Raw genomic sequence first — 22,790 nt, forward strand, 5'->3', positions numbered from 1 at the left:
AAGGCCGGGAAACTCCAAAGCCTAGGGTTGGTAGGAGAGGCCACCCTAGGTGCTGGGACTCTCTCAGACCCGGTTATGTGGACTGTGCAAGTGTCAACGGGAGAGACGCGCTTCACGGCTGAGGCATACCTCGACTCTGGAGCAGCAGGCAATTTCATCCAGCAGGCCACGGTGGACAAGTACCAGCTGCCTGTTACTCCACTCGAGAAGCCCCTAGTGATTGCCTCTGTGGATGGGAGACCCCTCTCTGATACCATCTCCTGGGTCACCAGTCCGGTCGAACTGCGTATCGGTGCCCTGCACACCGAGAACATCGCTCTCTACGTCCTTCCACACATGTCCCATCAAATCCTGCTGGGACTTCCCTGGTTGCGGACACACGAACCATCAGTCAGCTGGGGTACTGGCGAAATCACCCGATGGGGTCCTGCTTGTCATGAGAAGTGTCTGAAGTCCATACAACCCATCCGACGACCTCCGGTTCCAGAGAACCTGCCGGAACTGCCTTCGGCCTATTGGTCCTTCGCAGACGTTTTTGACAAGAAGGAGTCTGAGGTACTTCCGCCACACCGTCCCTACGATTGTGCCATCGACCTGCTCCCAGGAACAACACCGCCTCGAGGACGGATATATCCGCTGTCTCCAGCCGAAACCAGGGCCATGTCCACCTACATCACAGAAAGCCTGGCAAAGGGATTCATCCGGAGATCCTCCTCTCCTGCGGGAGCAGGCTTCTTCTTCGTTAAGAAGAAAGAGGGTGACCTACGCCCATGCATCGACTACCGGGGTCTGAATCAGATCACCGTAAAGAACAAGTACCCTCTGCCGCTCATCCCCGAATTGTTCGACCGGCTCAGAGGAGCCCGTGTGTTCACCAAGCTGGATCTTCGGGGTGCCTACAACCTAGTTCGTATCCGCTCTGGGGACGAATGGAAGACCGCGTTTAATACTCGCGATGGGCATTATGAATACTGCGTGATGCCCTTCGGCCTGTGTAACGCACCAGCAGTCTTCCAAGAATTGGTGAACGACATATTCCGGGACCTCCTCTACATCTGTGTAGTAGTTTATCTGGATGACATCCTTATCTTCTCTCCGGACCTCCAGACCCACAGAGAGAACGTACAGCTGGTTTTACAAAGACTGAGAGAGAATCGTCTCTACGCCAAATATGAGAAGTGTGTCTTTGAGCAGTCTTCTCTCCCTTTCCTGGGATACATCATCTCGGGCACTGGACTGCAGATGGATCCAAAGAAGGTCTCCTCCATACTCAACTGGCCTCCCCCTTCTGGACTGAAGGCAATCCAACGGTTCCTGGGATTCGCCAACTACTACCGCCAGTTTATCCCTCACTTCTCTGCCCTGACTGCTCCTCTCTCCGCTTTGACCAAAAAGGAGGCTAATCCAAAGGACTGGTCACCTGCGGCCGATGCCGCGTTTTGCTCACTGAAGCGAGCATTTGCCTCCGCTCCTGTACTCCACCGTCCGGAGTTAAACCGCCAGTTCACCTTGGAGGTGGATGCCTCCTCCTCGGGAGCCGGAGCAGTGCTCATGCAGAAGTCCTCCTCCGGCAAGATGGTGACGTGCGGTTTCTTCTCCAAGAGCTTCTCAGCGCCTGAACGTAATTACACCATCGGTGACCGAGAACTATTGGCGGTCAAACTGGCTCTGGAGGAGTGGCGCTACCTCCTGGAAGGAGCAGTGTACCCCGTGATTATCTACATGGACCACAAGAACCTGGAATACCTGCGGTCCGCTCAGCGACTGAACCCACGGCAAGCCAGGTGGTCCCTATTCTTTGCCAGGTTTGACTTCCAGCTCCATTTCCGACCCGCGGACAAGAACGTACGCGCTGATGCTTTGTCTAGGTCTTTCATGCCCATGGAGCAGGAGGAAGAGACTACCCAACCCATCATCTCTCCTAGCAAGATCATTTCGGTGGCCCCTGTCACCCTGGCCCAGATACCGCCCGGAAAGACCTATGTCTCTGAGACTGACAGGCAAAAAGTGTTACACTGGGGTCATGCCTCAAAAACAGCCGGTCATGCAGGCCAGAAGAGAACATGGGGTGCGATTGTACGCCATTACTGGTGGCCATCCCTTCGCACGGACGTCGCTGCTTTTGTCTCTGCCTGCTCCTCTTGTGCCAGAAACAAGACGCCCAAACACCTGCCCTATGGCCGTCTTCTGCCTCTGCCTATACCCTCAGTTCCGTGGCAACACATAGCGATGGATTTTATTACGGACTTGCCATTATCCTCTGGACACACAGTCATATGGGTCGTGGTGGACCGGTTCTCCAAAATGGCTCACTTCATCCCCATGGCTGGACTGCCCTCTGCTCAGGAACTCGCGGAAGCCTATATCCATCACATCTTCCGCTTGCATGGCTTTCCATCCCACATCGTGTCCGACAGAGGAACTCAGTTCACCTCCCGCTTCTGGAGGGCGCTCTGCAAACATCTGGGAGTAACTCTGGACTTTTCTTCCGCATACCATCCTCAGTCTAATGGCCAAGTGGAGAGGGTCAATCAAATCTTGACATCCTTCTTACGTCACTATGTCAACACCCATCACGACGACTGGTCCACGCTTCTGCCTTGGGCTGAATTCTCACATAACCACCACATCAGTGAGTCGTCCTCCAAGTCTCCCTTCCATGTCGTTTACGGACTTCAGCCCTCCGTTCCATTGCCTATATCCCCTTCTTCGGATGTCCCTGCGGCTGATACTGTAGCCCGTGACTTCGCTACCATTTGGGACTCTGTCAAGGCGTCCCTTGGACGCGCTTCCCAGCGGATGAAGAAACACGCTGACAAGAGGCGTCTGGACCCTCCGTGTTTCTCTCCTGGTGACCTGGTCTGGCTTGCTTCCCAGTACATCCGATTGAAGATACCTTCCTACAAGCTGGGCCCTCGCTACATCGGGCCGTTTAAGGTCCTCTGCAAGATCAATGAGGTCTCCTACAAGCTACAGCTCCCGGCCACGATGAGGATACCCAACTCATTCCACGTCTCCCTGCTCAAGCCGGTTGTCCTTGGTCCCTTCTCCGCTGCTGCCAGTCCGGCTCCTCCACCTATTGCCGATGACGACATCTATGCGGTAAGGGATATCGTGGCCATGAAGACTGTTCGAGGCCGACAGTTCTTCCTGGTGGACTGGGAGGGGTATGGTCCTGAGGATAGGTCCTGGGAGCCCAGGGAGAACGTGGGCACTCCTCTGATCCGTGCCTTCATGTCCCGGTTGCGGGGAGGGGGGCGTGGGGGGGGGGGTACTGTCACGCTCCCCGGGTCCTTGGCTCCCCTCCCCGGGTCCTCCGCTCCGCTCCCCGGGTCCTCAGCCCCGCTCCCCGGCTCACCTGCCACGCTCCCCGGGTCCTTGGCTCCGGTGCCCGTCCTTCCCAGGCCCCCTGGTCTCCGATCGCGGCGCCCGACGGCTTCCCAGGTCCTGGCCGGCTCCCCTGCGTCCTCTTCTCAGCCTCCTTCCCTGGCTTCTGGCACCCGGGCTGCGCGCATGCGCATTAGGGCGCGCGCGCGGTCACTGACCCTTTCTTAAAGGGCCAGCGTCCATTAACAGGAAATGAGGCTAAACAGGTACAGGGTATAAAGGGGTGTATTGTCCAAGAGGGCGGGGCCTGATCTTCGTGTTTTCCAAGCTAGGAGTCAGGTCTCCTTGTGTCGTCTTGCCATACTCACGTATCTCTCTTCTAGAGCTGATCCTGCCTCGCCATCCGGTCCTGCTGAATCCCGAACCCCGCACGCTGTCCGTCTGCCATCTGACAGTCCGTACCATCTCGGATCCCTGCGGTGACCCGTCATCTCGCTCCAAAGGTTCCGGACCCCGCCTGACATCACCTCGGCTTCCGAACCTGAGCTACGTCACCCGGACTACCATCTGTGACTCCGCGGTCCCAGGGACTCCTTCGTTACACTCACTGGCACGGACTGTTCTACTGCCTATAGTGCTTCAGCTACCGGACTCCTTACCACCATCTTAGAGTTCGGCCCAGTGGATCCACCTCCTGGGTCTGCCCGACCGCCTGGCCCTGACATATATATATATATATATATATATATATATGTGTTGTTGTGTGTAGTTACCAAGTGTTTGTGTAGGGCGCTGTACATGTTCTGGGTGTTGTCTGGGCGTGACGGGGGGTGAGAGCGGTGTTGTATGTGTGTTGCGTTGTTTGTGGAGCGCTGTGTGTCTGTAGCGTTGTGTGTGTGTGTGTTGCGCGGTTTGTGTGTGTGTGGTGTGTTTTGGGGGGAGGTATGTTTTGTGCAATGTGTGTGTTGTGCGGTATGTGCGTATATTTGTGTGTGCCGCGGTGTTTGTGTGTTGGGTGTTGTGTGTGTGCAGCGTTGTGTGTGTGGGTGTCTGTGTAGGGTAGTTGTTTGTGGTTCCCAGTGTGTGTGTGTGGTGTGTTGTGCAGTGCGCGCGCGTGTGTGTGTGTGTTGGGGGGAGGTGTGCACTTCCCATCCTGCTCCATCCCCCATGCAGCGCACTCCCCATCGTGCTCCATCCCCCATGCAGCGCACTCCCCATCGTGCTCCATCCCCTATGCTGCGCACCCCCCATCGTGCTCCATCTCCCATGCTGCGCACTCCCAAACGTGCTCCATCCGCCATGCTGCGCACTCCCAAACGTGCTCCATCTACCATGCTGCGCACTCCCAAACGTGCTCCATTCGCCATGCTCCGCACTCCCAAACGTGCTCCATCCGCTATACTCCGCACTCCCCATCATGCTCCATCCCCCATGCAGCGCACTCCCCATCGTGCTCCATCCCCTATGCTGCGCACCCCCCATCGTGCTCCATCTCCCATGCTGCGCACTCCCAAACGTGCTCCATCCGCCATGCTGCGCACTCCCAAACAAGCTCCATCCGCCATGCTGCGCACTCCCAAACGTAGTCCATCCGCCATGCTGCGCACTCCCAAACGTGCTCCATCCGCCATACTCCGCACTCCCCATCGTGCTGCATCCCCCATGCTGCGCACTCCCAAACGTGCTCCATCCGCCATGCTGCGCACTCCCAAACGTGCTCCATCCGCCATGCTGCGCACTCCCAAACGTGCTCCATCCGCCATGCTGCGCACTCCCAAACGTGCTCCATCCGCCATGCTGCGCACTCCCAAACGTGGTCCATCCGCCATGCTGCTCACTCCCAAACGTGCTCCATCCGCCATGCTGCGCACTCCCAAACGTGCTCCATCCGCCATGCTGCACACTCCCAAACGTGCTCCATCCGCCATGCTGCGCACTCCCAAACGTGCTCCATCCGGCATGCTGCGCACTCCCAAACGTGCTCCATCCGGCATGCTGCGCACTCCTAAACGTGCTCCATCCGCCATGCTGCGCACTCCCAAACGTGCTCCATCCCCCATGCTGCGCACCCCCCCATCGTGCTCCATCCCCCATGCTGCACCAGCATCAGCCTCTCTACCCGCAGCATCAGCCTCTCTGCCCGCAGCATCAGCCTCTCTCCTCCAAACATCAGCCTCTCTACCCGCAGCATCAGCCTCTCTCCTCCCAGCATCAGCCTCTCTGTCCCCAGCATCAGCCTCTCTGTCCCCAGCATCAGCCTCTCTCCTCCCAGCATCAGCCTCTCTCCTCCCAGCATCAGCCTCTCTCCTCCCAGCATCAGCCTCTCTCCTCCCAGCATCAGCCTTTTCTGTCCCTAGCATCAGCCTCTCTCCTCCCAGCATCAGCCTCTCTCCTCCCAGCCTACCCCAGCCTCAGCCTCCCCCAGCATCAGCCTCTCTCCTCCCAGCATCAGCCTCTCTCCTCCCAGCATCAGCCTCTCTCCTCCCAGCATCAGCCTTTTCTGTCCCCAGCATCAGCCTCTCTCCTCCCAGCCTCCCCCAGCCTCAGCCTCCCCCAGCCTCAGCCTCCCCCAGCATCAGCCTCTCTCCTCCCAGCATCAGCCTCTGTCTTCCCAGCATCAGCCTCTCTCCTCCCAGCCTACCCCAGCCTCAGCCTCCCCCAGCATCAGCCTCTCTCCTCCCAGCATCAGCCTCTCTCCTCCCAGCATCAGCCTCTCTCCTCCCAGCCTACCCCAGCCTCAGCCTCCCCCAGCATCAGCCTCTCTCCTCCCAGCATCAGCCTTTTCGGTCCCCAGCATCAGCCTCTCTCCTCCCAGTCTACCCCAGCCTCAGCCTTCCCCAGCATCAGCCTCTCTTCTCTCAGCCTCCCCATCCCAGCCTTCCCCAGGATCAGCCTCTCTCCTCCCAGCCTCCTCCAGCACGCCGTGCTCCTCTGCCGACACTCACAGATCCGATCGCATACACTCACACACACACACACCCGATCGCATACACTCACACACACCCGATCGCATACACTCACGCACACACACATTGACGATATTGCACATACGCGCTCACACTCACAACATCCGGAGATACCACATGCTTCTGGCAATGTGATCCTCCGGCAGGTCCTGGAAGCTCACAGCACAGTATCGCCGCCGAGAAGCAAGCGATATCCCAGGATGTTGTGAGTATGTGGATGCGATGCGAGGTGTGTGTGATGTGTGTGTGAGGTGTGTGTGAGAGTGAGTGTGATCTGATGTGTGTGTGCTGTTATGTGTGTGCTGTTATGTGCGTGCGTGTGTGTATGTTCCGCCGCTGCAGGACCTTGATGCGCTGGTAACTATGCTAGCATGGTTACCAGCGTATCTCATCCCCCGCTCGCGCGGGAGCCCACACCAGCATACGCCGGCCAGCCCCAGCAATGCGAACCCTCAGCTGGGTTTGCGGCGTACGCTGATGTGGGCTTCCGGGGGTACAGTACTCACCTGGGAGTCGTAGCTCCGTGACCGTGTCCGTTCGGGGAATGTGTGGGGGGGGGGCGGTGCCAGAGCTAGCGTGCATTGCGTGAGGGGGGCGGGGCGTGGCGCCAATCTGTGGGGGGCGGAGCCTGGCAAGCGGCCGGCCAATCCGTGTGGGGGCGCAGCCTGGGCGAGCGGCCAATCCGTGCGGGGGGCGGGGCCATGGCGAGCCCAGCGGCCAATCAGCTTTGTGTCACCGTAAGGACACAATTTTGGAGCAAGACAGATAGACAGACAGACAGAATAAGGCAATTATATATATATAGATAATATTACAGGTAGATAGTTGACCCAGATTAGGAGTCGGGAAAGAATATTTTTCACTATGAAGAAAATTGGCTCCTACTCTATGGGTTTTACCTTCCCCTGGTTCAACACTGCAGAACAGCTGCACTAACAATAGGCTGAACTAGATGGACATAATGTCTTCCTTCCGCCTTACAGACTATGTTACTATGTTACCTCCCCCTCAGACTTTACTGCCCCTCACAAGCTCAGTGACCCTCGCTTACTGTGGCTGAGGTAAATAGTTCTGGAACAATCTAGAAACAGCTGTGGCCACTGCCCCCTCAGACTTCACTGCTCATCCCTGGATTTCCAGGTTATCTGCTCCATGTCCGTCCACGGCTTCCAGGATGTGTCCTGTCTACATACAGCCTCCATTACCTCACTGTGACCCCCTGACATAACCTCCCCTCACCCAGCACCATGACACCCAGCACAGCAGAGCCCTGCATACACTGAGGAGCTGATCATGTGACCCCTGACTCCTCCCCTCCATGTGACATCATCACAGGTCCTGGAAGCACAGAGCAGCCATATCTCTAGTGTGCGGCTCTGCAGGTGGAGGTAGGTGCAGGGTATTATATATCTAGTGTGCGGCTCTGCAGGTGGAGGTAGGTGCAGGGTATTATATATCTAGTGTGCGGCTCTGCAGGTGGAGGTAGGTGCAGGGTATTATATATCTAGTGTGCGGCTCTGCAGGTGGAGGTAGGTGCAGGGTATTATATATCTAGTGTGCGGCTCTGCAGGTGGAGGTGTGTGGAGATTCTCCATTACTGGGGCAGGCGGCATTAACCCCTTCAGCTCTGAGACTTTCTTGGTGTTTTTCTCTCACTGATTTCTATGAATCGTGAGGTTTTTGTTCCTTTTCCTCTGATAGATACAGACGCCCCAACTATGAGAGGCAGGAAGTGAGGAAACCCGTCTGCCCTCAGTCCTCGGCCCCTTTCTGCCCTCGGTCCTCGGCCCCTTTCTGTCCTCAGTCCTCGGCCCCTTTCTGCTCTCGATCCTCAGCCCCTTTCTGCGCTCGGTTCCCGGCCCCTTTCTGCCTTCAGTCCTCGGCTCCTTTCTGCCCTCAGTCCTCAGCCCCTTTCTGCCCTCAGTCCTCAGCCCCTTTCTGCCCTCAGTCCTCAGCCCCTTTCTGCCCTGAGTCCTCGGCCCCTTTCTGCCCTGAGTCCTCGGCCCCTTTCTGCCCCCACACAGTATAATGCTCCCCCAGAAAGTCCTCATTATATGTTTCCCCTTATTATCTCCAGTAATTGTATTATTACAGCGGATTCTTTATGATGTTACATCGTCATCTTCTCCCCATTCAGGTCCCTACAATATCGGATCCTCTCAGTGGCGATCTTCTATAGAAGAGAATTCTCCTGATTGCCCCGTGAAGGATGGATATGGACAGGGACAAGATGGCGGAGAGGATATTACACCTCACCCTAGAGATCCTCTTCCGGCTTACTGGAGAGGTGAGATATTCTGATGATGTCACATTACATCATTCTTATCTATGGGAATAACAGATGGACAGAACTGGAGAGGTGAGGACTCTGGAAATGTCTGGAGTGAGATTTATTACTGTGTCTCTCCATAACCAGGATTACACAGTAGTGAAGAAGACCTCTACTGAGCGCTGTCAGGCCCCTGTGTCTGAGGGATGGGGAAGACCCCTGAGCCCAATCACGGGGCCTCCACCTCACCCCCCGATACATGAGGACATCAATGACCAGAGGATCCTAGAACTCACCTACAAGATGATTGAGCTGCTGACTGGAGAGGTGACACTGCTGGGAATGCTGGGACATTATACAGTAATGCTATGAAGGGATTGGGGGTGACAGTATCATTGTATGTGTCAGGTTCCTATAAGGTGTCAGGACGTCACCGTCTATTTCTCCATGGAGGAGTGGGAGTATTTAGAAGGACACAAAGATCTGTACAAGGACGTCAAGATGGAGGTTCCCCAGACCCTCACATCACCAGGTAATAGACAGGACTAACTACACACGGCCTATAATTATCTGTATGTAAGGAATGAATTCAGTCCCTGTATGTGTCTCCTCCAGGTCTATCCAGTAAGAGGACAACACCAGAGAGATGTCCCCGTCCTCTTCTCCCACAGGACTGTAAACAAGAAGACCCCGATGTTCCTCAGGATGTGTCTCCTCCAGGTCTATCCAGTAAGAGGACAACACCAGAGAGATGTCCCCATCCTCTTCTCCCACAGGACTGTAAACAAGAAGACCCCGATGTTCCTCAGGATCATCAGGTAGATGGAGAGAAGGTTCCATGAAATCTCCCTATGATGTGTAGACGGCTGTGAAGGTCTTGTGCTCAGTCTTGTTTTATCCTCCAGTATTATATGTGTTATACTTGTGTAATGAGAGCGGTGGAGATGGCAGGATTAGAGCTGATCATAGATGGGACTTTTCCATCTGTCTGTGACTTTTACAATATTTGTTTCAGGGGGAAGATCTGCCCCATATTAATACTACAGAGACATATGTGAGGGGTGATGAGCGGAATAAAGAGGAGATTCCTACAGATAACCGCCCAGGTGAGTAGTGACCACTAAATGCAGAGAAGTCACAGATTCTTCTCAGTCCCCGGCTGTGGCTGCTTTATCAGGGTTGTAGTCCGGCCATAGGAAATGGTCACCATTCTGCTGCTAGACCACCACATGCTCCTCTACCCAAAACTATCCTCATTATTTTGGGCATTGACGCCCTTCTGTTGGAGTGAGATCTGTCCACTCTATGCCCTGAAATTAGAAGATGTTGATGTGTTGCCCAGGGTTATGGGGTACTCTGCTCCGGGCAGTGTATGTCTGGGGAATGTCACTTTGGTGGCCGTTGCCCGGTCCCGTGCCCTGGGTGCTTTTTGAAATGAGGAATATTTACAGAAGATTTTAATAATGTTCACTCATGACGCCACTTGCGGTGTTGCGGCTATGTAGATGGAGTTGCCGCTGCACAATGTCCACTACTGGGGCTGGTGTTAATGGCAGCCTGGATGTTAGGCCTTCCGCAAGCAGGGCCGGGCCCCAGAGGGTAGGTGATGTGACGGGTGTCGGAAGTGTTAAAGCCGGGCTCTTGTTTCCTCTCAGGTAGCTGGGACACCCGTCACATCACCTACCCTCTGGGGCCCGGCCCAATGTAGCCCAACATCCTAATATACCATTGTCTAAGCTAGTAAAGACACACAAACAAATACAACACAACTCCAATTGCAATAGCTATATATTCCTCATGCATCATGGTACAGGGTGTGCGTCTATTCTGATCTTCAATATTGATTCTGATCCCGATCTTATGCTGGGGACACAAGATCCTGCTCGTTTGCGTGGTCTTGGTCTGCCACAGGCAGCACAATATTCACGCCAATCAGGATTTTGTTCTCCACACACACAAGTCCATCCTCCTGGTCCCGTTACCAGGGCTGACTCCCAGAGAATGTAATCCAGTGGATCCTCTCTCATTCCCAGTCCTCAACAACTTTCTATATATATTCTATTGCAACTTTACTTTCATATTAATGTAAACAAAGATACTGTTCACAAATCATATGCAGCTCAAACCATACCTCTAAATATCAGAGATGTAAAACAACTGTTATTAATATATATTTAATAGATCTTCTGTTTTTGCCCATCTAGAAACAAATGACATACTTCTAACTCAGTTAATACACGGCATTCCAATTCCATGAGAGCTCTGTACAGCGAGTGCTGGTCATAAGGTCACAACGCTGCAGTCTCTGTTCTCCCCCCTCACTTTGCACTGTAAGTCTCTGACTATACAGGGGAAAGTGACAGAATACTATCACCTAAAAACAACAAAAAAACCACTTCAATTATAATATATCAGATTGAAAAGGTAATAAGAAGTAGCCAAGTATTATATTATTAGTTAGTGGGTTAGTATTGTGAAATAGATAAAGAAAGAAGACAGAAGAAGAAAGGAAAAACTTTTAGCAGCATTACTTACAAAAAAATACAACTTTGTTTTAAGCATATAGGACAAGACAAACAAACAATAAACATAAAGGCTACCTGAGGATTCGCGAGTTTCCTGTTTATATCCCCCGGAGACTGACTCGTGCCTTCTACCCCCTCTTGAAGAGAAAATACTTTGAGATCGAAAAGAGCAACTTACCTAGGTTTGATATTAGTATTTTCTGTTCAAGCGAGGAAGATTGCTGTGTTCAGTCCCAGACGGATTGAAAGGGGGAAAGTCTGGGTCCCAGTCATGGGGCTCGCTGGGTGCCTCCAAATTGTTAAAGCCGGGCTCTTGTTTCCTCTCAGGTAGCTGGGACGGATCGGCCGGTTGTGAGAGTGACGATTAACACACCAAGACAAGACAAGTCTGTAGTGTATTATTATTATTATTATTATTATTATTATTATTATTTATTTATAGAGCACCATTGATTCCATGGTGCTGTACATGAGAAGGGGGTTACATACAAAATACATATACAAGTTACAGTAGACAGACTAGTACAGAGGGAAGAGGGCCCTGCCCTTGCGGGCTTACATTCTATAGGATTATGGGGAGGAGACAGTAGGTGGGGTGTAGGTGGGGCGGCAGCTCCGCACGGTGGTGGGGCGGCAGCTCCGCACGGTGGTGGGGCGGCAGCTCCGCACGGTGGTGGGGCAGTGAGGTCATTGTAGATTATAGGTATTTCTGAACAGATGAGTTTTCAGGGTCCGTTTGAAGTTTGCAAGTGTAGTAGATAGTCTGACGTGTTGAGGCAGTGAGTTCCAGAAGACTGGGGATGTTCGGGAGAAGTCTTGGAGGCGATTGCATGAGGAGCGAATGAGAGAGGAGGATAGAAGGAGATCTTGGGAGGACCGGAGATTACGTTTTGGAGTGTAGCGAGAGATTAGTTCAGAGATATATGGAGGAGACAATTTGTGGATGGCTTTGTAAGTCAGTATTAGTAGTTTGAATTGGATACGATGGAAGATTGGGAGCCAGTGAAGGGACATGCAGAGAGGAGAAGCGGGGTGGTAGTGAGGCGAGAGGTGGATCAGTCGGGCAGCAGCATTAAGGATGGACTGGAGAGGGGCGAGCGTGTTAGCAGGGAGACCACATAGGAGGATGTTGCAGTAGTCGAGGCGGGAGATTATGAGAGCATGCACTAGCATTTTTGTAGATTGAGAATTGATGAAGGGACGGATTCTGGAAATATTTTTGAGTTGAAGACGACAGGAGGTGGTGAGGGATTGAATGTGTGGTATGAAGGACAGGGCAGAGTCAAAGGTCACTCCCAGGCACCGAACTTTGGGTGCTGGGGAGAGCGTGGTGTTATTAATTGTAATGGATAGGTCAGGTGGAGAGTGTAGGGGAGATGGAGGAAAGATGATCAGTTCAGTTTTGGCCACATTGAGCTTTAGGAAGAGAGAGGAAAAGAAGGAAGATATAGCAGATAGGCACTCTGGGATTCTGGACAGCAGAGAGGTGACATCTGGGCCAGAGAGGTAGATCTGAGTGTCATCGGCATATAGGTGGTACTGGAAGTCTTGGGACTTTATGAGTTGTCCCAGGCCAAATGTATAGATAGAAAAAAGTAATGGTCCCAGGACAGAGCCTTGAGGGACACCAACAGAGAGAGGACGGGATGAAGAGGTTGTGTGGGAGTGGGAGACACTAAAAGTGCGGTTGGAGAGGTATGAAGAGATCCAAGAGAGGGCGAGGTCTCTGACACCAAGGGAAGAGAGGATCTGTAGTAGGAGGGAGTGGTCAACAGTGTCAAAAGCTGAGGATAGGTCTAGAAGTAGGAGTATAGAGAAGTGGTTGTTAGCTTTGGCAGTAAGTAAGTCATTTGTGATTTTTGTCAGGGCAGTTTCAGTGGAATCATGTGGACGGAAGCCGGACTGTAGGTTGTCAAAGAGAGAGTTAGAGGAGAGGTGGGAGGAAAGTTCAGCATGGACGTGCTGTTCCAGGAGTTTTGAGGCGAATGGGAGTAGCGATATGGGTCGATAGCTGGCAGCAGAGGTTGGGTCGAGGGAAGGTTTCTTTAGGATGGGTGTGACTGTTGCATGTTTAAAGGCAGAAGGGAAGGTACCAGTTGTTAAAGATAGGTTGAAGAGATGGGTTAAGGCTGGAATTAGGATAGAGGTGAGGTTGGGAAGGAGGTGGGTTGGGATGGGATCACGTGCGCAGGTGGTGAGGTGCGCTTATGAGAGAAGATGTGCAAGCTCTTCTTCGGTGATAGTGGAGAGGAAGTTTATGGGGGAGGAGCAGTGGTCTGTTATATGAAGGGGTTGTGGTGGTTGAGCAGAAAAGACTTGTCTGGTTTGGTCGATCTTTTCTTTGAAATATGTGGCAAATTCTTCTGCGGAAATGAGGGAGGTTGGAGGGGGCAGTGGTGGGCGAAGGAGGGAGTTGAAAGTATTGAATAACTGTTTGGGGTTGTGTGTTAAAGAGGATATGAGGTTTCTGAAGTATTCCTGTTTAGCCGAGGTAAGGGCCAAGCGAAATGTGTGAATTGCATTTTTGAATGTGGTGAAGTCTTCCTGGGAGTGCGTTTTCTTCCAGCGCCGCTCTGCAGCCCTAGACACTTGCCGCAGTTTTTTAGTGAGGCTGTTGTGCCAGGGTTGTCTATTGATTTGTCTCACTCTGCCATGCACAAGAGGGGAGACTGAATCAATAGCTGATGTGAGAGTGGCGTTGTAGAAAATGGTGGCACTGTTTGTGTCGTGCACTGAAGATATGGAGGACAGTGGTAGGATAGAGTCAGAACGGATGTGTATGTTGACGTGTGCGAGGTTTCTGCGAGGGTGTGATACGTGCTGGACAGGAGTGGCAGGTGAGGAGGACAGAGTAGAGAAGGTCAATAGATGGTGGTCAGATAAAGGGAGAGGGGAGGTAGTGAGGTTAGATAGAGAGCAGAGACGGGTGAAGATAAGGTCTAATGTGTGTCCATCTTTATGGGTGGCAGAGGTGGACCACTGAGATAGACCAAAAGATGAAGCAAGGGAGAGTAGTTTGGAGGCTGCTGACTGGCGGGTGTCAGTGGGGATGTTGAAGTCACCCATGATGATAGTGGGAATGTCAGCAGAGAGAAAGTGTAGAAGCCAGGCAGAGAACTGGTCGATAAAGGAAGTGGTAGGGCCTGGGGGTCTGTATATGATGGCCACTTGGAGGTTGGAAGGAGAATAGATGCGGACAGAGTGCACTTCAAAGGAAGGCAGGACAAGGGAGGGTAAGGGTGGGATTGGATTAAAGCTGCAGTTGTTAGAAAGAAGGAGGCCCACTCCTCCACCTTGTCTATTGCCAGGGCGAGGAGTGTGGGTGAAGTGAAGGCCACCGTAGCATAGTGCAGCAGGGGAGGCAGTGTTGGATGGTGTCAGCCATGTTTCAGTGATGCCCAGAAAGGATAGGTTGCTAGAGGTAAAGAGGTCGTGAATGATGTGCAGTTTGTTACAGACCGAACGGGCATTCCACAGCGCTCCAGAGAGAGTGGGCGGCGGAGTGGGTTAGAGGGGGATGGGTTTTATATTGGAGAGGTTGCGGTAGTTACTAGTAAGGGTGGAGCAATAGGGGGGTGGTAGAGAGGAGTGTCCCATGTGGGGAGGTCCAGGATTGGGAGATATGTCACCAGCAGTGAGGAGAAGTAGAGAAAGGGAGAGCAGGTGGGAGAAGGAGAGTGGACGGCCTGGTCTGCGTGTTATTAAGAGAGACCTGAGATTTAGGAGCAGGTCAGCAGATGAGGTCAGGTGGGGAGGTAAAAGGGAAGGGGAGATGAATATTTGTTTGGCGAGTGCTGGCGTTGGGGGATAGCGAAGGAGAGTGAGGAGGAGAGGAGCAAAAACTGTGAGGGCATAGGTGAACATGGTGAGTTTAGGGTTTACATATGGGAATATGAAAAAGTGTAGGGGAAAAATGCAAGTGGCAAACAGTTAAGGAGGTAACGGTCACCTTCTGGTCAATTCTGGGACATTTCTGGAATATTTCTGATTGCCCACTTAGAAAATCCCACTTAACAAATCACACAGACCATGGTCAGAACAGACCTGTGCCAACAAATTTATACAACTCTAGAGGCCTAGAAAATGACTCAGGTGTGAGCAGAAGGGAGGGGGGTAGAGGAAGAGAGCTCTGAGAAACACACCAGGGGTGAATTAGTAAGTACAAACTAAGAGAAACATTTGGACTACTTCACAGCTAGAAAACGAACTGCTTAAGATGCAGAAGAAATAGACAGGTGTGAACCAAGAACAAAGAGTTAGAGGAATATGAAATTCAGATGGCAATGGCAGTGGTTGGAACAGTATCACATACCAATAGAAATAACATACAGGAAAGGATAGATAGTGTATCAAATAACTCTGTCTTTAATAGAATGGGAAGGTTTCTTATACCTTTCAAGCTGATTACGCAATATGAGACATGTGTTATGATTACACAATTTTTAGATAGATACCAAATATAGTCATTTTTAAGGCTTCAAGGAAGGTATTACCACATATGGAAGCATAATGTCTTGAAGCAAACAGAGATATTGTTTATCATAACAAAAAGCGTTCAAGGGATGTGATCAATCAAACCTTGTAAAACAAACTGCATATTCCAAGATGAGTACATAAACAAAAAGAATAACAATTCTAGGGACTTAATGATAATCATAGCAAATAGCAGATGTGGAATAGAACATCAATTACTCATTTCCTGGTTGCACAACCATTCAAAAACCCATATGTGCACGAATATAATGAACTTCGAACTAACTCAAAAAGTAGAGACAAAATGGCTTCTCTAACAGAAGGTACTTTACACAAAGGGTTTAGTGCAACTGGTTCTTTACTCACTTTCTGGTGGTAACTGGTCACCCGAAGCTGGCTGGTTTCAACTTCAGGTCCCCTTAGTGCCAGTTTAGAAATCTGGTGGCTTCTTCCCCTGCACCTATCTCTCCCCGTGGCGTAGAGCAGCTGGGGGTCGCTTCCTGGCTGTCTTCCACTGCAGTCCGTATGACGGTAGCGTGAACCCTGTGGGGTTGGAGTCTCTGGTCCTGTCCACGGTTCTCCCTTTGCTACTGTGTCCTGGACGTCAAAGTCAGTGAGGTCCTTGATGGTTCCCTCACTGTGCAGGTGTATAGTTCCAGGGGTACTTCACCGGCAATTAAGCGACTGGACCCTCAGGTTACTGTTTACTCCTGGTCAGTGCGTCTGCTCCCTTCCACCGTCTCCTCTCAGTCTCTCTCTCACTCTGACTGTCCACCGTCTGCCCCTGCCACCTGGTCAACTAGTGAACTGGACTGGCTCCACCTCTAGGCGGCCATCCATTGGTCCCACCCTAGCCTTGTACTATTCTATGGGGAATATTGGGGAAAACTGGGATTACCTGGAGTGTTTGTGTGTTACCGACACTGGTCTTCTGGGTCCCTAGGAGATAGGCCCTGCATCCCGTTGGGGATGCAGTACCTTGTAGCTCCCTGATGGCTTCAGGGGCACTACTTTTACCCCTTGGTTAATTCCAGAACGTCCTCGGGCTGCAAGTGAAACTGGATACATTTTCTAATTTTTGCATAATACGCAGGGGAGGTTCAAGCTTTAACGTTGCTTTATCTGGAGTACCCCTTCCCTTATACCCACCACCCAAAGGTTCTGGTTCCCAAAACCCTTGCAGGAGTTTAGTCACTGCATTTCTCTGATGACTAGGTCTCAGCCTACTCCACCGCAGACCTTTCCTCCAATCTGCCTCTCCATAGTGGCAGTGCTGGTTAAGGTCCATTGGTAGGGTGTACTCTGGTAGTACACAACTGGTGTAACTAGTTACACGAAAAGTTTTTGTTTTCCGCCAGTCCTACAGCCTGGGTCCATTTTTATCAAATCAAACTGGTAGAATGCAACATTTTAAAGTTTTATCTTCTATTATCCATTTTTATCAAAACATCTTAAATCAGCTAAATCAAAATTATTTACATTTCATATTTAACTTTATGTACATCTTGTTTTAAACACCTCATTTTCTGTACCTGAGCGGAGGTTGACCTAGGTTGCTACGGGTAGACCTACGTAACCCTGGGGTGTGAACTTGTCTTTGTGGTGCACTAGTATCTGGTGTCTGTGTCACTCTAGTGTCTCTAAGTGAACTAAGAGGTACTTTGCACGCTGCAACATCACTAGCCGATGCTATCGGTGCCGAGCGCGATAGTACCCGACTCCCTCGCACATGCGATATCTGGTGATAGCTGCCGTAGCGAACATTATCGCAACGGCAGCTTCACATGCACTTACCTGCCCTGCGACGTCGCTCTGGCCGGCGACCCGCCTCCTTCCTAAGGGGCGGGTCGTGCGGCGTCATAGCGATGTCACACGGCAGGCAGCCAATAGAAGCGGAGGAGCGGAGATGAGCGGGACGTAAACATCCCGCCCACCTCCTTCCTTCCGCATAGCCGGCGGGACGCAGGTAAGGAGATGTTCCTCGCTTCTGAGGCTTCACACACAGCGATGTGTGCTGCCGCAGGAACGAGGACCAACATCGTAACATCGGTCGTCCCGAAATTATGAAAAGGACCAACGCTACACAGATCACCGATTTACGACAGTTTTGCGATCGTATATTGGCGCATCTAGGCTTTACGCGTTGCGACATCGTTACTGGCGCCGGATGTGCGTCACTTTCGATTTGACCCCGACGATATTGCAGGTGCAATGTCGCAACGTACAAAGTACCCCTAAGTGTTTGTCTGACACTTCTCAATCTTCCAGTGTGATTGACAGATGTGCTATTTGTAGGCTCCCCTGGTGTTAAAACAGCAGATAGTTCTTCTGGAGCTGGGATTACTTCTTCTTGAATGATGTCTTCCACTGGTTGTGGGAATATAATCATTGGTACAATTATGGCTCCGTTGTATTGAGGCCAGTTTTCAGGAAAGACACGCAATACTTGGAGAATCACCTTTTCTTTCTGTTCTGGTACTTCAGGTATACTGGAAATTACTTCTTGAGGTTTTAATTGTTCTGGACGTTTCTTCAAATGATCTTTTGATAATGTAGATGTAGTTTTCCCTTGATCTTTGGTAATTACACAAGCTTTCTTGTTGTTTGTATTAGAATGTAACACAGTGTAGAGTTTTGCTTCCCACTGATCATCAAGTTTGTGTGCTCTTCTCTTCCTTTTCAGAACTATTTATTCAGGGGTTAGTGGATCAGCTTTTGCTTTCTTGTTATCGTCCTTTTCTTGTCTTTCTTGACTCTGGTTCAAGCTCCTCTCAACGCATTCTTGTATTCTTTTGTACTGCGCTTGGCGATTTGGTATTCCAGTTTCTGATGGATCAAATTCTGGCATGATAACTTCCATTTCAAGGTTAACTGGTAATCTTCCAGGTCTTGCGCGCATGAAGTAAGCGGGCGTAAAGTTTGTTGAACTTACTGGGATGTTATTGTAGATATCCACTAAGTCAGGTAGCTTCTCTGGCCACATATTTTTTTCCTCTAGTGGTAGAGTCTTCAGCAAGCCAATAACAATCTGGTTCATTCTTTCACACATGCCATTGGTTTGTGCATTGTATTGAGTGGTACAAATCTTCTTGCACCGTTATAAGTTGCAGAATTCCTGGAATATCTCTGGTTCGAATGCAGGTCCTTGGTCTGTCAATACCTGTTCTGGGTATCCATAGGGTCTGAAAAAATGAGCTTGAAAGGGTTTTGCTGCAGTCTTTGCTGTTAAGTCTTTTACTGGGATGATCACTAAGAACCTGGAGTAATGGTCCACCATTGTGAGTGCGTAGGTGTAGCCTTTTCTACTGGGTGTTAGTTTTACATGATCCAGGGCCGCAAGCTCCAATGGCTGTTTGGTAACAATGGGCTGCAGTGGTGTTCTTTGAAGGTTGCAATCCTTCCTTCTCAAAGTACAGGGTCCACAGTTCCTGCACCATTTTTCTATGGAGGGTCTCATCCCAATCCAGTAGAACCGGTCTCGCAGCAATGCTTCCAATTTCTTCCAGCCAAAACATCCCGGTCGATCATGGTAGGCTTCCAGCACCATCTGGATGTGGCTTTTGGGGATTACCACTTGACGTACTCTTTCATGAGTTTTAGGGTTGGTAACACTTCTGCATAGCAGGGCTGTGGAGTCAGTAAGCCAAACCTTCGACTCCGACTCCTCGATTTCCCTTGCACCGACTCCGACTCCTACATATATTGCTTATAGTTAGGGGAAAAATTGATTGTAGTACATTAACACGTGTATGTGAACATCAGACATTTAATCATTTTTATGATACAATAATCAAGATATTTGGATAGAACATAAAATATATTTATTGGAATACAACTTTAGAACACAAACTGTAATAAATTGTAAATACACTATGTAATATACAGTAGATTACATATATGTCTTGTGTGTGTGTGTATATATATATATAATATTACATATTGTATTACATATCTTCAATGTATTAAGTTTTTTGTGTTCTAAAGTTGTATCCAATAAATATATTTTATGTTCTATCTAAATATCTTGATTATTGTATAATAACAATGATTAAATGTCTGATGTCTACATTGTACTACAATACATTTTTCACTTAAATATAAGCATTATACTAAATGTTATTATTTAGTATGTTTTTGTTGAAAACTGTTTTTTTGCACTTACATAGTGTATTACATAGTGTTATAGTGTATTACATAGTGCATTACATAGTGTTATATATAACACTATGTAAGTGGCAAAAAAACAGTTTTCAACAAAAGCATACTAAATAATAACATTTGTGCAGTCCATGAATTTGTTGTAAGAAATAGAATTGCCTCCATCAGATCCTCCTTCACAGATGACCTCAAATCTGACCTAATAATGTTAAGGCTAGAGAGCAACCTCTCTACAGTAACTTGAGTTGAAAGCAAAGCCGTAACCACATGGGCAACATCTCTAACAATTTCCGGATATAAAGGAATTGCCTCATGCATAGTCAGTTTTGATGATTGGTTGAATGTTTCTATTTCTTTGAGAGCAAGTGAAAAATTTTACTGAAATATAGTCAATCTGCTGCTATAGGAGACGGAGTGAAATCTTTTTCCTTGCGGCAACGCTTTGCCTGCTCCATGTCATCCAAATACTTGTCAAAGTTAAACTCCTCATCTGATGAGGATAAAGATATGGCAGCAGTAGCACCAGCATGTCCGCCCAGTTTCACAAATCCGGCTTTTCACCGGTTTGGCGGATGCGGCGCACTCCAGTACAGTACGATACAGTACAGTGGCAGCGCCGCAACTTCCGGGTCACATGCTTCGATCACATGACAGCATGTGACCGGCGTTTGTCGCGCTGCCACTGTACTGTATACTCTGTACTGGAGTGCGCCGCATCCGCCAAACCGGCAAAAAGCCGGATGTGGGAAACCGGGGTCCCTCTTGCAGACTCTCTTATTGCCAGCTGCAGCGTTTGCACAACACAGCGCATGTGATGAATAGGAAAGTGTTTTGAAGCAGCTTCAACAAGATCATCTAATCCTAAAGTATCATTTTGCTGTTCTTCTGTTGTAATATCTGTTTGTTCCTCAGTTACATGAACAGCGCTGTAGCTCCATCTCACACATACTGAATCCTATATGTTCTTCTAGCTGTTGTTCATTGCTCTCATTCATCAGTTTAATTGTACTTATCAAGTTTGAAGCATTGTCCGTTACAATAGCAAGAACCTGTTCTTTTGCGTTCGTAATCTTGCAGAACTTTTTCCACTAAAGGCGGTGTCACATGCTAAGATATATATCGGGCGATTTGTCGTCGAGGTCACGGATTCCGTGACGCACATCCGGCATCGTTAGAAATATCGTAGCGTGTGACAGCTAGGAGCAACTGTTAACGAGCAAAAATACTCACCTTATCGTTTCTCGTTGACACGTCGTTCATTTTCATAATATTGGTCACATTCCTTGATGCAGGTTGTTCGTCGTTCCTGAGGCAGCACACATCGCTCCGTGTGATACCCCGGGAACGACGAACACAGCTTACCTGCGTCCCGCCGGCAATGCGAAAGGAAGGAGGTGGGCGGGATGTTACGTCCCGCTCGTCTTCGCCCCTCCGCTTCTATTGGGCGGCCGCTGTCACGTCGCTGTGACGACGAACGTCCCTCCCCCTTCAGGAAGTGGATGTTCGCCACCCACAGCAAGGTCGTTTGGAAGGTAAGTACGTGTGACGAGGGTTACCGACTTTGTGCGACACGGGCAACAAATTGCCCGTGACGCACAAACGATGGGGGTGGGTGCGATCGCACATGCGATTGCACGATAAATCGACGCGTGTAACGGGGCCTTAAGGCCTGGAGAAACTGGCTGGTGTGATGAGCTTTAGTATCTTTTACTGCCAGTGTCTTACTAACAATTTCTTTCTTGTTACAAACATATCGAACATTGATGGCAAAATAATTCAGTGAAATGCAGTGACTCCGGGCATCTCAGCAAAGGCAATGGGTTTCAAGATGGGACATTCAGACACAGCGTTTTGTGAGGATCCTCACAAAGAATGAGCTGTCAGTTTGTGGCCTTTTTCTAATCTGCTTTTGCTATTGAAAGCATTATTTATGAGCTCAAAAACCTTTCAGGTGATGCAGTTTTTTAAAAAGCTGATCTGCTTTTGCAGCTGATAAACGTATCCTCAAAAAACGCAGCAAAAACTCTGTGTGTGAATGTAGCCTTAGATCAGGAATAGAACAGCCATTTATAGGACCTTTCATAACTTTCCCAAATTCCTATGAAAAAATATTCAGCACATTCTGCATTGCACTACTGTCCCCAATTTATTATATATTTTAGGAGTCGGTGCATTTTTTACCGACTCCGACTCCACCAAAATGAGCTCCGACTCCGACACCACAGCCCTGCTGCATAGTTTACCTCGGTGGATGCACAGCCTGCTTCTTTCTTTCCACAGTTGCTGAGCTTCAAGTGGGAGTCATAAGGAGCATGAACCTGGTTCGATGATCAGTTCTTTGATCAATTTCAGTGCAGAGTCACCATCCTGAGTTTCCTTCCATCTGTGATGAGGTAATGGATTTAATGCCGCCTCTTTATGCTTGTTACAGGATTGCTGGTATTGAGAGGCACTAGGGCGGTGGAAAGCTGGCAATTCAATCTCTTTTAGCTCTTCCACATCTCCTCCCTCCTCTGGTAAGTGAGGCATCCTGGACAATGCATCTGCATTGGCATTTTTGTGACCAGCCCGATACATGATGGTGAAATCATAGTTTACTAGTCGAGCCACCCAACGATGCTCCAGTGCACCCAATTTTACTGTATCCAGGGGGGTCAGAGGGTTGTTATCCGTGTAGACCAGAGGTCTCAAACTCAGCTGGGTGTATGGGCCGCACAGAAGAAAAAAAAAATAATTTGGGGGGCCGCATTCTTTGCAGGACAAAGTGACATTTTTATTGGTACCATATATTTTGTTTACACACCTTTGGATCACTGATTTTGAACTTTTTTCACTTGTTTATTATAAGAAATGTGCACATTCTTTGTTATATATATATATATATATATCTCCAAAAGAGAAAGAAAGTCGCACTCCAGATGATCACCATATCACTCCGTCTTTATTGCAGTGGAAACATGAGGGTACAAGCGGTGGGGAGGGTGAGACAAGTCATACAACACTGGACGCCGGCGTGCCGTTTCGCTAGGACTTAGCTTCCACGGGTCCAGTGCCTGGAGTGCGACTTTCTTT

At 49.8% G+C, this 22,790-nt stretch overlaps 1 protein-coding gene across 1 annotated transcript in view; it reads left to right on the plus strand.

Moving 5' to 3' along the window:
* Nucleotides 1-8,991: 8,991 nt before the first annotated feature.
* Nucleotides 8,992-22,790, plus strand: part of LOC142258790 (uncharacterized) — an 89,258-nt gene continuing 75,459 nt past the window's right edge. The window contains exons 1-3 of the mRNA XM_075331386.1: nucleotides 8,992-9,094; nucleotides 9,178-9,380; nucleotides 9,578-9,668. Of these exons, the coding sequence (XP_075187501.1) occupies nucleotides 9,010-9,094; nucleotides 9,178-9,380; nucleotides 9,578-9,668 (379 nt within the window). The 5' untranslated portion in view covers nucleotides 8,992-9,009. The remainder of the gene's footprint in view (nucleotides 9,095-9,177; nucleotides 9,381-9,577; nucleotides 9,669-22,790) is intronic.

The sequence above is a fragment of the Anomaloglossus baeobatrachus genome (assembly GCF_048569485.1).
Source record: "Anomaloglossus baeobatrachus isolate aAnoBae1 chromosome 5 unlocalized genomic scaffold, aAnoBae1.hap1 SUPER_5_unloc_11, whole genome shotgun sequence".
NCBI classification, from domain to species: Eukaryota; Metazoa; Chordata; class Amphibia; order Anura; family Aromobatidae; genus Anomaloglossus; species Anomaloglossus baeobatrachus.